The sequence below is a fragment of the Branchiostoma floridae genome, chromosome 14, assembly GCF_000003815.2.
Source record: "Branchiostoma floridae strain S238N-H82 chromosome 14, Bfl_VNyyK, whole genome shotgun sequence".
Classification (NCBI taxonomy): domain Eukaryota; kingdom Metazoa; phylum Chordata; class Leptocardii; order Amphioxiformes; family Branchiostomatidae; genus Branchiostoma; species Branchiostoma floridae.
Window position 1 is genome coordinate 15,306,997 of NC_049992.1, and position 17,137 is coordinate 15,324,133.

General features: G+C 42.3%; 1 protein-coding gene across 1 annotated transcript; it reads right to left on the reverse strand.

Annotated features, from left to right (window-relative positions):
- Positions 1 to 1,301: 1,301 nt before the first annotated feature.
- Positions 1,302 to 17,088, reverse strand: LOC118429944 (carbonic anhydrase 2-like). The gene is made up of 9 exons (XM_035840592.1): positions 16,952 to 17,088; positions 4,983 to 5,063; positions 4,689 to 4,721; positions 4,384 to 4,554; positions 3,833 to 3,996; positions 3,380 to 3,478; positions 3,073 to 3,139; positions 2,631 to 2,791; positions 1,302 to 2,334 (listed from the first exon to the last, which is right to left on the reverse strand). Exons 2-9 carry the CDS (start codon positions 5,053 to 5,055, stop codon positions 2,137 to 2,139), a joined length of 966 nt encoding a protein of 321 aa, XP_035696485.1. The 5' UTR covers positions 5,056 to 5,063; positions 16,952 to 17,088; the 3' UTR covers positions 1,302 to 2,136.
- Positions 17,089 to 17,137: the final 49 nt, after the last annotated feature.

Genomic DNA, 17,137 nt, shown 5'->3' on the forward strand with positions numbered 1-17,137 from the left:
CAAGGCCTTTGTCACATTTGAAGGTTTGGATATTAGAAACTCCTCACAAGCTTCCAATCATTGTAAGAAGCTTATCCCATACTACAACTCCTGTATTAGTTAGTTAAGCTATAGAACTGTAGTTATGTAGATGCCATACTTTGTACCTCGTACAATTGTTGTGCAATAAAGTTATATTTCATCCGTCGGAGGGGGCCGGGCTGTTTAAAAGTTACGTAACGTTATATTCTCTGCTGTTGAATAATATTGTGATACGTTTTGTGTTCCTGTTGTCTTTTATATCGTACTTGTCGTTCCCTAAAACTACCCGGGCGGGACCCTTTGTGAAAATGTGACGTCATCCTCTTCAGCTGGTTCCCCTTATCCTCTTCAGCAGCGTTCACTTCCAAAGAAAAAGGAAGAGGAGCAAGACGTAAAGAGAATGGTCGTGGGCATTATTTCTGTATAATTACCTTTGCCAGAATGGCAAGGTTATGTTTTAGTCTTGTGCGTCTGTCTGCCTGTCTGTCTGTCTGTCTATCACCAGCATAACTCGAGAAGCCTTGTTTTACGTATACATTTCTATTTTTCGTTTCCACAAACAGCCCGTCTGGGCCCCGGTTTGGAAATGTGACGTTAGCCTAAAGAGGGCAACGTTACCTATTTTATGGGGGGAGGAGTGTTAGGAGTACATATGGATGTCTCACATTATTTTGTGACATCTATATGTGATCCCAACAGTACTATCTAAGACCTTAGCCCAAACGACAAACACCGTAATAGCTTCACGGAGGTTTATGTTCTACAGACTCTTGTTGTTAATTCATTACCACATATAAACTGGTCAGGAACATGTAATATCCACATTCCGTCATATCACTATATGTAGAATAATGCACGATAATCCTCGGTGATTATATCATTCAGTTAATATCATACATCATACAGTTCATTACCTGTTAATTTTTCTTCTTCAGAATTATCAGAAATCGACTTAACGTTAGGCCTTAACAAATATTGGTCTGCCCTGATAGCGTAGGTAGCCAAATATTGTTATATGTTCAAAAGCTGCAAAAAAGGCAAGGAGGTTATACATCTAAAGCCAGTTCACCTTTATCCGTTGGGGGAACCTATATCCGTTGTTAGCGCATTTAGGGATATGAAGTCAACAGATGTTGGTTTCAAATTGTAATATTTTCAAAATATAGCAGTTTGAACTCACATTTCATTAGAATGATAGTCCTAAATACCCAGCTTCAAAAACAACACATATAGGTTAGCCCGCGTATATAAAGGTGAGGTAGCGTTATGTATAATTACATAACCTCCTTGAATAAGGTAATCTCAAAACAGTTGTTACGGTAGAAAATTGCCAGTCTGCCTTGTTGACAATAACACGCAATTCGTGGCGAAAATTATATACTAAAAACGTTACTCTTTTTCATCCCAATATCTTCAATATACGTGAATAGGATATCATTATTCCATTTCATGATAGTAGACACATATGCAGATTATAATGTGATCAAGTTCTATAATTTGGCAAAAGGTATTGAAACGGTTCTTTGTAACACACATTTCGTTGTGGTGATATTATGAATGGATTTTGATTTGTCTTTTGATTGCTTGTGCTTACCATAAAATATATGCAACTAGGATTGTATAGTCTTGATTATATTGCACCGAAACCCTGAGCCCTTATAAAACAGAACAGATCTAAAACAAATCGTTAACATCAGAATCCATCCAGTCTTTTCCTGGACACTTTGAATATCAGAAGTCAGTTTTTGGATGTCTTGTTTAGTTTCATTTCTTGCAAAATCATACTGAAGTTGTTAATCTTTGTGAATATGCATGTTTATCAGAGCCATGTAGTGATGATGTCATAAACATCAAGATATTGCCGAATGAGTACTGTTCTGGATTGACGTTTGTGGACTAGTTTATTATGTGTTACATTGTTTTGTAATTGTTTTCTGAGATTTTGGTCTATGTTGATCTGTGGCAAATGGTTTTAGATAGTTGTATTTGGTACGCCAAATTAAAAATTAGCAAAGGTATGCTAATGCTTCTTTTGGTGTTCATTGTCGTAATACATCAAGTTAATAGCATCCAATTCAGGGTGTCCATAACTGATAATACAATTCATGGAACCCACTAGAAGCCTGCCAAAATGAGGACACCAAGACCGATGACCTGCCATGCTGGCAAGATGCGCCAGGTGCCGCTCCTCTCGAACGAGCGATGCACTTCTCGTGAGTTCAAGACCAGGACGGGACGGAAGTTGTTAGCCATCGCCTCCGGTTCATGGCCCGCCTCGGCTTCGAAGTAGGTGGCACGCAGGAGAGTGTTCAACTGAGAACAGAGCGAATGACAATGATGTGCCAAATATCCATTCATTTCCCTCTATTCTTTGGCGACGCCTCAAGAGCGGAGCCGTTGGTATAGTACTGCTATGGAGACGCAAATATTCTACCAATTGCATCTATGCATTCCCTTGGGAATTTTTTTTTGCTAGTTCTATGTGCTTCACTCGAATCTCTTTCAGTTTGTGTAGCCACTTGCTATTTCCCTTCCCCACAGCAGACTTAAGTGTAATTCTACTGGTGAAACAATATAAACGATGATGATGAATCTTGCTAGGTGTATACCTGGTTCCTGGATATCTTGATGGTGTCCTCGAAGACGGTCCATGCCACAATCTCGTTACAGCCGGGGGTGGTCAGGCTGCCGCTGTAGCGGTAAAACCTGCTCCTGTCGGCCGGCAGGAAACTGTCGAACGTGAAGGTCTGGGAGAAGGCTGAACGGTTACCTGTGAAGACGAACGTTACTTACAATTAATAAATCATAGTAACAACTCCGCTATGACAAACATTACCTTTGCCACATAGACGCCAACAACTTGTAAGTAAAGAGGCTAAACCGTAGCCTAATGTCAATCATAACTTTATGGTCTTATACTTACAGCAATGTCTCTGCCAAAACATGTACCTACAAGTACAAGGCATGTTGGGGATTCTCAGACAACTAGCTTGTTATGACATGATAGAAAGGACATGCACCTTTGGCGTTGCCAAAATTGTTAGTACCTACCAGCGTAAGCAGCACCTCCGATGTTGTTGACGATGGGGTTCAGACCGGGGTTGTCGTTGTCGTCAAGCTGGGTAGTGAACGGCACCAAACAGATGTTAAACAGGCTCAATACGACAGTAATTGTCCCAGGTGCGGCCATAGCACTGTAGGTTTTGAACTACTCACACCGGTAAGGATCCCTGCTCTTTTCTATAGGTGCGATGGGTTCTTTAACGTCGGACAATTTACATGCACAAATAAAAAGAGCAAAGTTATGTAGTTAATAATGGTGATGTAACGTTTAGAACCGAAAGAGAGCTCACCCTACCTCCAGGAAGAACCCGAGTACCGCCAGCGCTGTGGAAGATCCTGACGCCACTGCCGCGCCAAGATCGGCATGAGTCCCACTGTAGTGCACGAAGTGAACCTATATAGAGGTAACAGTGGTATCTTATTGGACTGCGGTACGTTGGCGACATTGCTGCTTTCTACATTGATTTTGTGTTGCCCTTGGTTTTCTAATTGGAATATCATGCAGAACTAACAAGTGTGACTAAAATGACAACAAACACACACAACGATCTTGCTTTTTATCGATGAAATTCGTTGATTGCTTTGTCCGAAACCGCACGGCCGTAGCAACGCCTGACAGATGAGTTAACTGGTCCAGGAGTATAGTTTGCTTGGGCAGCTAACGCCTCTCGTGTGTTATAAACTGTATTTGGCCAGTTTCTACTATTTTTCCAGTGACCTGTGCAGCCTGGTAGATAGAGGGTAATACCTCGCCAGGATAAGCCTTGCCCTCCAGGGTGTGTTCGGACCCGCCGGCCTCCAGGTCCGCCACGCTCCCCCAGTGGAAGTGGAACTGCGCGGTGTGGTACGTTCCCGTTAACCCGCCTCCTGACACAGAAAAACCTTTGCTGGCAGATCCCAGGTTCACGTTAACTGGAAAGGAGATGAAACAGATTTGATTTTTTTTCTCATGATAGACAAGCTTGCTTGCTCCATTAAGGTGGTATCTCACTGCACTTGGTGCACCGGTGCGGCACTACGGGGTTCGAAAGGTTACTCATGGAATTTCAGAGATAAAGAACGAATGTTCTTACATTTCGTTTATTTTATTGTCTTCTAAGTCACATTTTTACGTATTACGCAATATCTAAGTTATGAAAAAAATCGGTGAAAACAACACAACAGTGCCACAGTGAACGAACGCCACTCAACTGGAAAGTGAGGCGATTATAACTCACAGACATTGCATTTTTATGTGATACTTCTAGAAGTGATGAGATGGGCACAAGGATCTGAATGGTTATCTTTGCTGATACCTACTGGCATGTCCAGTATTGTAGAGTTCCATGGTTGCGTCGGACGGCGCAGTGCTGTACCCCTGGAACGCGAAGTCTGCGTAGGACTGCCTCTTCGCTGGGGAATACTGGATGTTGATTGGTGACTGAGAATTCCCGCCGCAACTGTTGTTAGCATTCGCCCAGTGGGTGGGGCCTTTTTTAGGGAAAAAGCAGAAAAAATCATATTGATAGAGATAGCATCTAAAAAATAACATAGATATTGTAAATGCAGCCGGAACCATCACTGAAAAATTTGCAGTCAAGATGCTGATAGAATGTTCAATCTACCTGTGTTGCCACTGTAAGTCCAAACAGCCCCTCCTGCAAATAGAAAAGACAAGGTGTCATATTAAATTTGTCTGTTTCTATCGCTACAGGTTACATAGATTTTTCTCATCAATCTGTATCCTGGAAAGTGCTAACACTGTATTAGTAGCTTCTTTTCATTCGCCTATTCATTTGCACTTGGATCTGGAGAAAGAAGTGATTTCTTAGAATTTCAAAAATACGCTTATAGTACAGTTTGAACTACATATAAGAAACAAGTCAACATTGAACAATGAGAGAACATTGCCAACTCACCGGCGCCTTCAATGGACTGGGCCGCTTGTAGAAGCAGCACCCCCGCCAGCCAGAACCAAGTGGAGTCGCCCATTTTACAAACTACAGAAGAACAAAATATCGGCAACCATCTAACTGTGTACCCTTTACGCTATCTATCTATGTATCTACCTAATGGTTTCCGCGTTTTTGTCATTTCTCTGTTGAAACTACCCTTAGCACAATATCAATGCTTCGTTAACATCTGTCACATCTTCCTCTACATAGTCTCATGACACTCGGACGGACGGACGCTTAAGTTTAAAAAACGCATCACTATTCACTATTAACCAGAGGTAAACTTAGACATCATAGTTAGCATATTTCTAGTTCTTTTGGACATCTAATGTGTGCGTGTTTCTGGATATTTGTCGTCAATATAACTTTAGAACCTCTGGATGGATTGTAATGATATTAGGTAACGTTACGTGGATACAGACTGGGAAGACGAAGGTCAAGTCGATCTTTGGCCCCCTGGTATGTGACCTTGTTTTCAATGTTTCGTGCACACGTCGTGCCAAATCGGCAACTATAAGCTAGATAAGACTTCTATGATTCATCTAGCCTGATTAAACTTCTCTTATAGCAGCCAGCCCAACATTTCAGTTACAGCCCTGGACAGCAGAGTTTGTGTTAGGCTTTAGCCTCAGGTCCCATTTCCGAAACGGAATGTGTGCGGAAAACGAAAAATGAAACTGTTTACCAAGGAATATACACAAATTATGCTGTTGATTATTTCTTTTTAAGTTCCGTGTGTTTTGTTGCCTTTCTTATCATATTTTTCATTTCCGAAAGCTACCCAGCCGGGTCCCGGGTTGGGAATTGGGGCCGAAAAAGCTCATGATCCTGTCACAAATCAAGAATTGAGCCCGATCGACTTGTCAGCGAACTCCAAATAAATGGGTATTTTCGGCTAAAGTACGACAGACCTCCTGGGTATCACTAGGGGTTCGGGCGAATGTTAGCAGCTCGTCCGCGGCCGCGGGAGTTTAGACCTCCGTGTGATGTCAGCCGTATACCAAAAAGGCGGGAAAGACACAGAGCACCGTCAAATTTGTGACGGGGCAGATTTTGTATAGCGAAAAATACGATTTTGAATTTAATGACATTCCATGTGGAACTAGCCTGTACTCTCCACAGACATGCCTTGCGACCCCACGGTATTCACGAGTATTCAAGATATTTCTAAAAGACCGTCTAATTACACCGGTAAAGCACATATCATCCCGTAGGGATATTTGGGGTGTCCTTGAGACATATTACACCTGTCTCAAATACCTTGAAGGACATCCAAGGAAGGGCTTTTAAGGACACCCAATGATTGGGTGTCCTTAAAAGCCCTTCCTTGGGTGTCCTTCAATGACCTAAGAAGGGTAAATACGTTCCGAAGACAGTGAAATCAACTCAACCACGATATCGCCATTCGACCATTTCAAAATACAGCACAAAACACTCTAATTCTATAAAAGATCATGAGAACCAAGAATGATGATGTAATGTTATTTATATGGTCCAACCATACAAATAACATTACATGCAAAGCAAACATGTACAAGACCCTTGGCCATGGGTTCGTTAAGCGCAACTTCCCCAAAAAAGTCAAACAAAAAGCCTACACTAGCTTGGTCAGACCCCATCTTGAATATGCTAGTGCAGCATGGGATCCTTATCATAAAGACCACATTTCCAAACTCGAAGCGGTCCAAAAAAGAGCGGCCAGATTTGCTTCAAGTGTCCCGAACTGTCCAAATTCTGAGTCAAGCGCCACTAAACTAGTCTCGGACCTGGGTTGGGATACACTCAAAAATAGAAGAACAGCCAACAGACTTACCATTCTCCAGAAATCTAGACAAAATCTCCTAGCCCTGCCGATCGATTACTACTTGCAGCCGAACCCAAGGCAATCTCGACATAATCACCCAAACTCATACAAACCCATCCAGACTAATAAAGACTGTCTCAAATATTCATATTTCCCAAGAACCACTATCGATTGGAATACTCTACCATATTCAACAACCCTTCAAGCTAAATCCTTGGGGGTCCGGGGGCATGCTTCCCCGGGAAAATTTTGAAATCTTGACTATCAGAAACGATCTTTCCTAAATTTGGATGGTCAAAATTTGCTGGCAGACTAAGCTAATTTTAAAAGCCTTTCTAGTAGAACTTCAAATGATTTTAGCTATATTATTGAGGGCGACGACGCCCCCAACGTATTTTTATGATTTTGAGCGCACAAGGCACGAGCCGTCGCAAGGTAGGTCTGGAGAAATGTTGAAATTTGGACCCTCTGAAAACACGATTTTCTGCATTTTGAGGAATGAACTTTGCATGGTAGACTGTGCTAAATGTAATGACATTTCTGTCTGATTTTTGATGGCGACGAGCGCCGGAGCGTCCTGGGCGCCGGTGGCGCAAGCCATCGCAAGGGACGTCCAGAGAAAAATCGAAATCTTGACCATCTGAAACTTCGTTTCCTGCATTTCAGGGGCACAGTTTGCTTGTATTTATTAAGGCCCCTAAGGCCCCCGGCTCAAAAAAATTTTCGATGGCCCTCCCCCAGGCCAAAACATTTTTCAATGGCCCTCCCCCCTCCCCCTATGCACCAGCCCCCCCCCCCCCCCCCTCCGATAAATATCGTCAAGTCCCTAATCCCGTTAAGTTTAAGGAGGAGGTGTTGCAACACCTGAGGAACGGCCAATAAAACAGCAGCACTACGCCCTGGATGGTTTGCCCCAACACAAACTAGGGGTGTTATCCAGTAACCGAACAAGAACAAGAATACCTCTTGATAAGTATGTTTGCAGATATGGCACGCAGGTAATCATTAGTTTGGTTATGAATATTCATAACGCAACATGAATGTCAAGATAGTGATACAAAGGCTTTACGTACTTTCCATGGATGCGCTGTATGTTTCTACTACTACTACTACACGTTATGTTGACCATCTTTTTACAAATCAGGCGAACATTTTTGAGAGAGCTGATGTCATCTAGACTCTACCAGGCTTCGTGGATCGGTGGTCTAATTGTAGAAATTGGACAAATAGAATCTATAGTACGCTAGGGGAGTTAGCCGGCCAGAAGAGTACGTTTCCTCACCACGAGGATAATGATTCTACCGATCCACGGAGCCTGGTAGAGGCTAGATGTCATCCATAAAATATACTTGCTGTGGCCTTGGCATATTTTTGGAGTTCTATGGGACCTCTACCATGTAGGTACTGTTAACAAGTTTTAGGGATATCTGGAAATAGTCGTCGGCCTCTCGCGAGACATCAACAAAACGGTACAAAATAGAAAGCCTGATAAAAACGATGAAAAACGTCAAAAAAAAAAACAGCCGGAGCCTAACCTCTGCTTGAAGAGTATGTTTTCCATGGATGCGCTGTATGTCTCTACTACACGTTATGTTAACCATATTTTTTTCAAAATCAGGCGAAAATTAATGAGAGCGATGACATCATCCATAAAATTTACTTGCTATGGCCTTGGCATATTTTTATCGTTCTATGGGACCTCTACTGTGTAGGTACTGTTACCAATTTTCAGGGATATCTGGAAAGAGCCTCTCGCAAGACATCCGAAAGCCCGATAAAAACGATGAAAAACGTCAAAAAAAACAGCCGGAGACTACCTCTGCTTGGAGAATATGTTTTCCTATCTTATGTCTTTAGTGAAAGAAAGAGCTTGACTTTGTGCAAAGAAAAACACCTCTAATGTTTTGTGTTCTTTGTTTTTCTACACTCTTAGTTATGTCTAATCGATAATCATAAGCTAGTTAACACTTTTATCCGTGTTTTTAGATATATTGTGGGAGCTAGGATTCATCGTGTTTCGCGTCAGCTGGATCCATCAAATCATGCATGTGTCTCATAAAACCGTCAAGTAGGAGGGGTGGAGGAAACTAGTTATGTGGAGATTCCGAGCGAGCTCGCCGGAGTCCTCCAGAAAACAACAACAGTTCCATCCACAACTTGTCTGTACGGCACGGGTCTACAGTAGGGGTGGGTACCGGTAGAAGAGGAATGGTTCCCCTCCTTCCAGTGACACAGAGCTTCTTCAGGAATGGAGGGAATACTTCAGCTCCCTATTGAACAACATCTCTACTTCTGCAAAGGATCTGCCACTTCCTGCAGAACAAGACCTTCCCATCTCCACTCACCCACCCTCGCTTGAGGAAACCCAGGCTGCTATAATGCAACTCAAACGCAAGAAGGCAGCTGGAATGGATGATGGAATTTCGGTGGAAGCTCTCCAATGTGGTGGTACTACGATAACTAAGGTTTTGCACAGCTTCTGTGTTGAAGTATACAATACCCTTGTATCCCCTGACCAGTGGACTACAAACATCATTATCCCTCTGCCCAAGAAGGGTGACCTAACACAAATGACAAACTATAGAGGAATTACACTTATGTCAACCGCAGCCAAGGTCTACAACAAAATCCTCCTGAACAGGATACGTAGCCACATTGACCCTATCCTGAGGAGGAACCAGGCTGGATTCCGGGAAGGCCGTAGCTGTGCGCAACAAACTCACATACTCAGACGCATAATTGAAGGCTTTAGAAACCATCAACTCCCACTGTGGGTGACATACATAGATTTCAAAAAGGCCTTTGATTCTATAGACAGGAAAATGATGTTTGCTGTGTTACGCCACTACGGCATCCCCGAAGAAGTGGTCAACGCCATAAGTGTTTTGTATAAGAACTCTAAAAGTGTTGTCATGGTTGACGGTCATATGTCTCAGAGCTTTCATGTGACCACTGGAGTCCTGCAGGGCGATGTGCTGGCACCTTTCTTATTCATTATCCTCATTGACTACCTCCTGAGGAGGGCTACAGCAGACAGTGACTCGGGGATTGTGACACATCCTAGGGCCTCCAGTCGTTATCCAGCAAAACTGATCAACGACTTAGACTTCGCGGATGATATTGCTCTGCTGGAGTCCGCAAGAGCAAGGGCACAAGAGCAACTGATAAAAACCGCTACAGCTGCTGCAGAGCTTGGTCTAATTGTAAGCGTCCCTAAAACCGAATACATGTGCTACAATGCAGACCCGGGTCAGCCACTCCAGGTCTATGGAGAAGAGATCAAGGAGGTGCAAGACTTTAGATATCTTGGTTCCAGCATGGCCTCAAGTAGTTCTGACCTTAAGAGGCGCAGAGCACTCGCCTGGGCCGTGTTTTGGAAACTTGAACCTCTCTGGAGGAGCGATCTTGTCCCGATCGCTACGAAAGTGAAACTGTTCATGGCTTCCTGTGTCACAGTGCTTGTTTACGGGTGCGAGTCTTGGGTCTTAACACAAGATATGGAGAAAAGAATCAACTCCTTTGCTACTTCTTGCTTTCGCATCATGCTGAACATCAAAAGGCTCGACCGGGTACCAAACTCCAGGATTTATGAACTAACCCAAACAAAGCCGTTGATTGAACATGTACGCTCGAGGCAGTTGAACTTTCTTGGTCATATCCTGCGCATGCCCGAGGACGAACCTGCCAATATCTATGCACTGTATGTACCAACGCATGGGAAACGCAGACGAGGACGCCAAGCTACCTCCTATTTAAAGTACATTCAACAGCTCCTAGGAGATTACAATGACCAGATCTCCGCGAAGCAAATCAGTCATCTAGCTGCCGACAGAAGGTCTTGGAAGAAACTTACAGTCGCCTGCGTCGCAGCCGACCGATGATGATGATGACCGGTACGGTTCTACAGTAGGGGTGTCCGTTTGTTTTTTCTTGTTGGACCGGTCCAGAAAAAGCGGGACCTGAAAAAAAAATCGGTTAGAAAATGAACAGATTATACCGGCAGACGTTCTGGGCCTTACTGGTCCAAGAAAATAAAAAAGTTGATAGTCATTTTGATAAAAGCTTCTTGTTTTTACCAAGTTTCTACAGTAAAACCTGGTCTAAGTTAACAGCGGCATTGGTGTTGTTAACATGGAGACAGGATTTAAAACGCCAGTATAAGTCCTTCGGATTTCTTTGTAGCGAAATAGACCATTGCTTTGAGTAGCGCCAGCTCACAAGTTTTCACAGATAATAAGGTTCAGGTTTACGAGGGGTGATCAATATGTTCTCGGCCTAACCCAGAAATAATAAGCACAACTCAAATTTTGAGGTACAAATTTATAGTATGAAGCCTTTTATCAATATCCTCCAAATTACAAATCATTGGAGTCATTACTTTCCAGGCATTCGTTTTATGCAAATTAGAAGGTAAGTGGCGAAAAAAAGAAGGGTGAAGTGTGATCAGACAATTTGACCCGCACACCTCAGGTTTCAGATCAATTGTCCACTTTTTTTTCGTTATCCCTTACCTAACGTTACTGGGTGTCACCTGCAACGTAATGATCACAATAATTTGAATTTTGGTACACATTTATATAAGATTTTATACAAGTACGTGGGATTATCAATAAGTCCTCGGTTTTGCGGAGAAATAATAGGCACAGCTCAGATTTCGAAGCATAGATGTCAAGTATAACGTCTTATATAAATCTGTACCAAAATTCAAATTATTGTGATCATTACTTTGCAAGCGACACCCAGTAATGTTAGGTAAGGGAGAACGGGAAAAATGGGACAATTGACCTGACCTGAGGTGTGCGATCGAACTTGCGCTGCTGGAAGTCAGACACACAATTCTTTTTGCTTGAAATAGGAGGAGAATGATTATCAAACATTTTGACAATGTCTTTTGTTAATTTAGGGCATGGGGAACTCGACCCACACATGTCTGATCACAATTCACACCACTTTTTTCTCGCCACTTACCTTCTAATTTGCATAAAACGAATGCCTGGAAAGTAATGACTCCAATGATTTGTAATTTGGAGGATATTGATAAAAGGCTTCATACTATAAAGTTGTGCCTCAAAATTTGAGTTGTGCTTATTATTTCTGAGTTAGGCCGAGAACTTATTGATCACCCCTCGTAGGTCCGTACCTGGTCCTGAATTTCCTGTACTGGTACCCACCCCTAGTCCATGATCCACAGACCGTGCCGCGCGACCCCACGGTATTTACGAGTATTCAAGACATTTCTTAGAAAAATTTCATTACACTAGTAAAACACATACCATCTCGTGAGAATGTTTGGGGTTCCCTTGAGACATTTTGCACCTGTCTTGTACGTAAACACCTGCTGCATGAACCTTCCACTGGTGACCTTGCCCTTGAAGAAGCTAGTGCATAGCTAGGTGCTTTTGAGGCCCGCCAATTTCTTTCATCTCGCACAACGCCTGAACGGCTTACACTAGAGTCACCAAACTTGGGGACTTTTCCTTAAATCTAGTTAGCAGCAATTTCATAATTCACTGAAGTTACTGCAACGGGCTTTTGACAGGCATATTTTACAAAATTTGCTAATTTTGGTTTAACAATATATTTTACAGGATTCCTTTACAGGATATAACTGATATTTTATGTAATTACAACACAAAAATACACAAAACTTAAGAAAATTCGTTATTCCGATGTTTCTTCGTATGTAACTAAAAGGGCTGACTTTTCTTTTTAGTTACTTGCAAATGAATAGTCCGATGTTTTAATAAGTGTGCTCTGTGATTCGGGTAAGAATGTAGTGTTTTCTTTTAGGTTTTCTCGATAGTGAAAGCTCTGAGAATTGTGGAAACTGTTTTAGAATTCGTTGAATAATCTTTGAACCCCGCAGTGCCGCACCGGTCCCCAAGTGCAGTGAGATACCACCTCAACTGTAACACCAGCTTAGGTCTACCTCACATTTTCAAACCGGGGAGAGGGTAGCTTAAGGGAACGAAAGGTATGATATAAAGACACCGAACTACGAAAGACGTACAGAGAATAGTCGTAGGCATCATTTGTGCATATTTTTTTTCTATTTTTCGTTTCCGCAAACAGTCTGGAATATCATTGCTGTCCATCTTGACGTTTTACTGTCAGTAAAGTGCAGACGACGCCAGCATTCCAAGGGATAATTGTTTCTCAGTGCAGCAAACCGTAAATGTGTCAACTCTACCATCTGTCCTGTTTTTTTCTAACTAATCACAACAATCAACACAAATAATCAAGTATTTTCCTATAAACTATAAAACCATTGCATATTGTAACTTTTGTCAATTCTATTGTATTATATTGTAATGCTTTGGTCGAGCCTCAAGCGTGGTTGATGTATTGCGACAATATTTGATTTAAACGGTTTGGGCGATGGAGCGTTTTGTTTAGTAGACAGACGAGACATCACTGAACTCTATGGCCCATGAATGGAATGTTTATACTAGACTACATAGGATCTCTTGTACCTCTTAGCTTTGTCAAAAATGTCTTACGCGAATTAATGGAAAGAGAGAGGTAACTGTTAAATGGATTACAATACCGTCGCACGATAGGTTTATTCAAGAGGGTCTGCATGGGGGGGGGTGGTCTTGGTAACGCTTAACGGTGAATTCAGGAGGCCCGGTAACGGTTAACGGTAAATTCAGGAGGCCCGGTAACGCTTAACGGTAAATTCAGAAGGAGTTACAAAACATAACACCGTTGAAAGTAACATTGACGTGCATTCCTATTTATACAACGCTAGAGTAGTTATATCAATGGGGGAAAATATCCGACTAATGACAAAGCAAAAGGTGCCCAGAACCCGGAGGAATGACAGGGGCATTGTCCACGACATCTGTAAATTGACGGAGGCAGAGTTCCCGGCCCGCCACAGAGACGGCGGTAACGCTTAACGGAAAAAGGCATGCAGACCCTCATTCAACTCTACGACAGTACATCAGCCTAACACCAGACATACGCACATGACTCATTATACTGTATATACTTTGTCTGACCGTTGCCTCTTCCCTCATGACCAAAATGAAAAGCGGCCTGCAGGTCGATTTGAGCTTTCATGAATAAACAAAGGTTCAAACAAAAAGCAAAACAGGGGCATTCACGCGGACAGTACAGGGTTAGCCCATGTCTAGTAGGGCAGCCCTGGATGTCTGTAAACAGCCGAACGATAAATGAATAAACAAAATAAATAGACAGTCATGGACATGACATTAAACGCCACATATGTGCTGACATGATCGTAAAAAAATTGCAAGTGCGCAATCAGCTGAATAGGCCTAGGTTTGCCCTTGGGAGCGGCAGTGTAAAGGCATTCTTCTTTCAAAAATGTGAAAACACCCCACGGTCAGGTGTGACGTGCTAGTGTGTAGATCATATAATAGATATTGGTTAATACATACATTTCCACCGTTTTCTTGTTGTTGTCTTTTGAATGACACAAAAGACACTTGTACAGAGTGCAAGCTTAAATGTCTGCTGAAATGGTATATCACTGTATATACCATTGTTGATTCTTATTATTTACTTGAATGTGTACTTTGTTTCGGGGATACAACCTGCAGAGGTGGCACCTCACCTGTTTTGTCTCCCCACTATTTTTATATGGGAAGTTCAATAAATAGATAAATAAATAATTGAAATACAGACTAAAATAGGTTCATGAATTCATAGGATACATACTAGTAGCCAAATAATCGAATTATGATATATGTTTTTATCTGTAAACATGACAATGTCAATGCAAATATTTTCTTTATCTATCCCAGACTGACATCAGGATTGTTCAAATTGTCATCAGGATTCTGCTTGTCCGTATCCGTTTTACAACGGTGTTTCGTCAGGTTGAATTTGTGTTTGTTGATGTTTATATATGAAGATAAACGCTCAAAGTTGTTCACATTTCTTTCCATCTGCTCAATAGAATTTGATACGTTCTGTTCGCCAGATGAATTCAGTTAAATAGGTAGATGTATCAAAGAATGTTTATACCTTAGAACCAATGGTGTATATGATACTCTAGAGTCTATACCTAACATGTTGATATATTGATACTTATTCATAGGCATTTGTGTATTTCATTGTATACACTTGTTTGTTCACATATAGATGCAGCAGACCTTTACAAAAGTCGATGAACCTTTGTTGTGTCAATGAAGATCTCTCTACAACCCTCCTCATTGGCGTCCGTTGGTCAGAATAATCCACATACAAGATTATGGTATCATTCATGAGTTTTTTCACTCCATTGAAGGTAATACAATAACACGTTTTTCGCATGGGCGTGACCATATTGAAGCGACAGAAAACCTCTCCATATTCAAAATTCATTCTTTGTTGGGCACATTTTTCGTAGATCGTGAGAAAAATTGCCAATGACCAATAAACACACGTCTATTATTTATAACAATTACAAAACACACTTTATGTCACTCCCTGCAAGAGGCACTTTTCCGCTGATTGTATACAACCGCATCACTCAAAACCTAGGACAGTGTACCTCCGACATCGGGTGCGGTTGACAAACTGCTAATTTCTTCAGATACAAATAAACTTTCACCAATCTAACTTTGGAGATGAGATGGAATGGCTAAAAGGGAATTTTTCACCGCTAAAATCACAAGTCCGTTCAGCCGTTTATTTTTTGGTCGTATACCCACTCAGAGTAATACAGAATTATAACACGGCCTGGGGTGAGTGGTAGTACATGTTAGTTATGTGATTGGCATTTCATTTTATGTTTATGAGGCTGTTAAGATTTTTTGGTTTGGATCAACGGTTGTGTTGAATGTAGAAACCGTGTATGGTGGGATGATTGTTTCCGCATTACCGAAATTCTATTGTCTATTGTTGATCGATATTTGAGCTATTAAAAAAAAAGGGTACAACCCGCCGTATGTGCAATTTGTCCGTACGTTTTTTTGGGAGGCCACGTCTGCCACGTATTTCTGAAAACGTTTAGGCTGTACAGGGCAGGCGCGACGCCCGTACTGGCATCTATAGGGGGCGAATCCGCAGCCCCATGGCACACAAAGTTTTGCCTGCACGTAAAGTTCTACGGCGTGCCTGCGTGCTCCCAAATCCGTCGGATTCCCTACGAGATCGTACGGAGGCGGTACTTACCACTTACGGATCCCAAAAGATTGCACACGTTTTGGCACGTAGACAGCAAGTACGGTGGGTTGTGCCCATAGCTTTAGATTGATGTTAAGATTGACGTAACTGGTATGTATATACATGTATAGTCATGTACCGTGCAGAGCTTTGTGCACTGGTAACCTCCATTAGACATTACCTGGGAGATACTAGCCTTTTTTTGCAGACTCCGAGCGGGGCTGGCTTTATTCTATGGGGGTTAAGCTAAGGGTACAACCTGCCGTACGTTCAAATGCGTGCTGTCTACGTGCAAAACGTGGGCAATCCGTAAGTGATAAGTACCGCCTCCGTACGAACTCGTACTCGGAATACGACGAATTTTTGAGCACGCAGACACGCCGTAGAACGTTACATGCAGGCAAAACTTTGTCTGCCATCGGGCTGCGGATTCAGTTTTAACTTTAGTCAGGTAGATACTTGTACACGGGTACCCTTTGGCAACAGTTTTCGCTGTAATGGATGATTGACAGTATATAAGCGGATGACGCGTTTCACTGCCCGGAACATGTTTCAAATACAAACACTAGTCTAATCTCCAAGCAGGCCTTACGGTGGGATAAGACGATATCAAAAGTAATGTAGCCGGTCTAGGAGTGTGCATTTCCCACGTTTCTGAAAAGATCGCCACTTCTGTGACAGATCATTCGGTTGGAAATGCATACTACTAGGCCGGCTACTTCCATCGGTCAGCTTAAGATATTATCATATCCCACCGTAGGATCTGCTTGGAGATTAACACTGGTCTTAAAAAGCCATGGACGACAGCAATGACGATATGTTACTCACGGACAAGTTTAAACTTAAGCCCTTTGGTTCGCTTGGTATTCATACTACATCTAAATCAGTGTATTTGATATAGTTTTGCAGTTTCCTGAACCATGGCACAAGCCTATTAGATAGCAAAAAGCTACCATTGAAACAGAATAATATACATTCACCTGAGTGTTTAAGATAGAGAAGCGTTACTCACCTGTGTACTTACACGGTGTCACGGGACACGAGAAACTGTGGAGTTAAGTCTGCTCTTGCTCAAACCGACAGACCGACCTTCAACTACACCTACGGCGCACCTTTCCGTGACGGAAACGCTCCCGACGTGTTCTAACTGACAGAGGTAAGGTGTGTGGGTGAGGTGTGTCTGGAAAGCGTTTTTCAC

Coding starts and splice junctions, on each gene's coding strand:
- LOC118429944 (XM_035840592.1), bottom strand. CDS start 5,055: ATGGGCGACTCCACTTGGTTCTGGCTGGCGGGGGTGCTGCTTCTACAA. Junction 4,722..4,982: donor CCAGTCCATTGAAGGCGCCG/GTGAGTTGGCAA, acceptor TTCTATTTGCAG/GAGGGGCTGTTTGGACTTAC. Junction 2,335..2,630: donor TCAAGATATCCAGGAACCAG/GTATACACCTAG, acceptor CTCTGTTCTCAG/TTGAACACTCTCCTGCGTGC.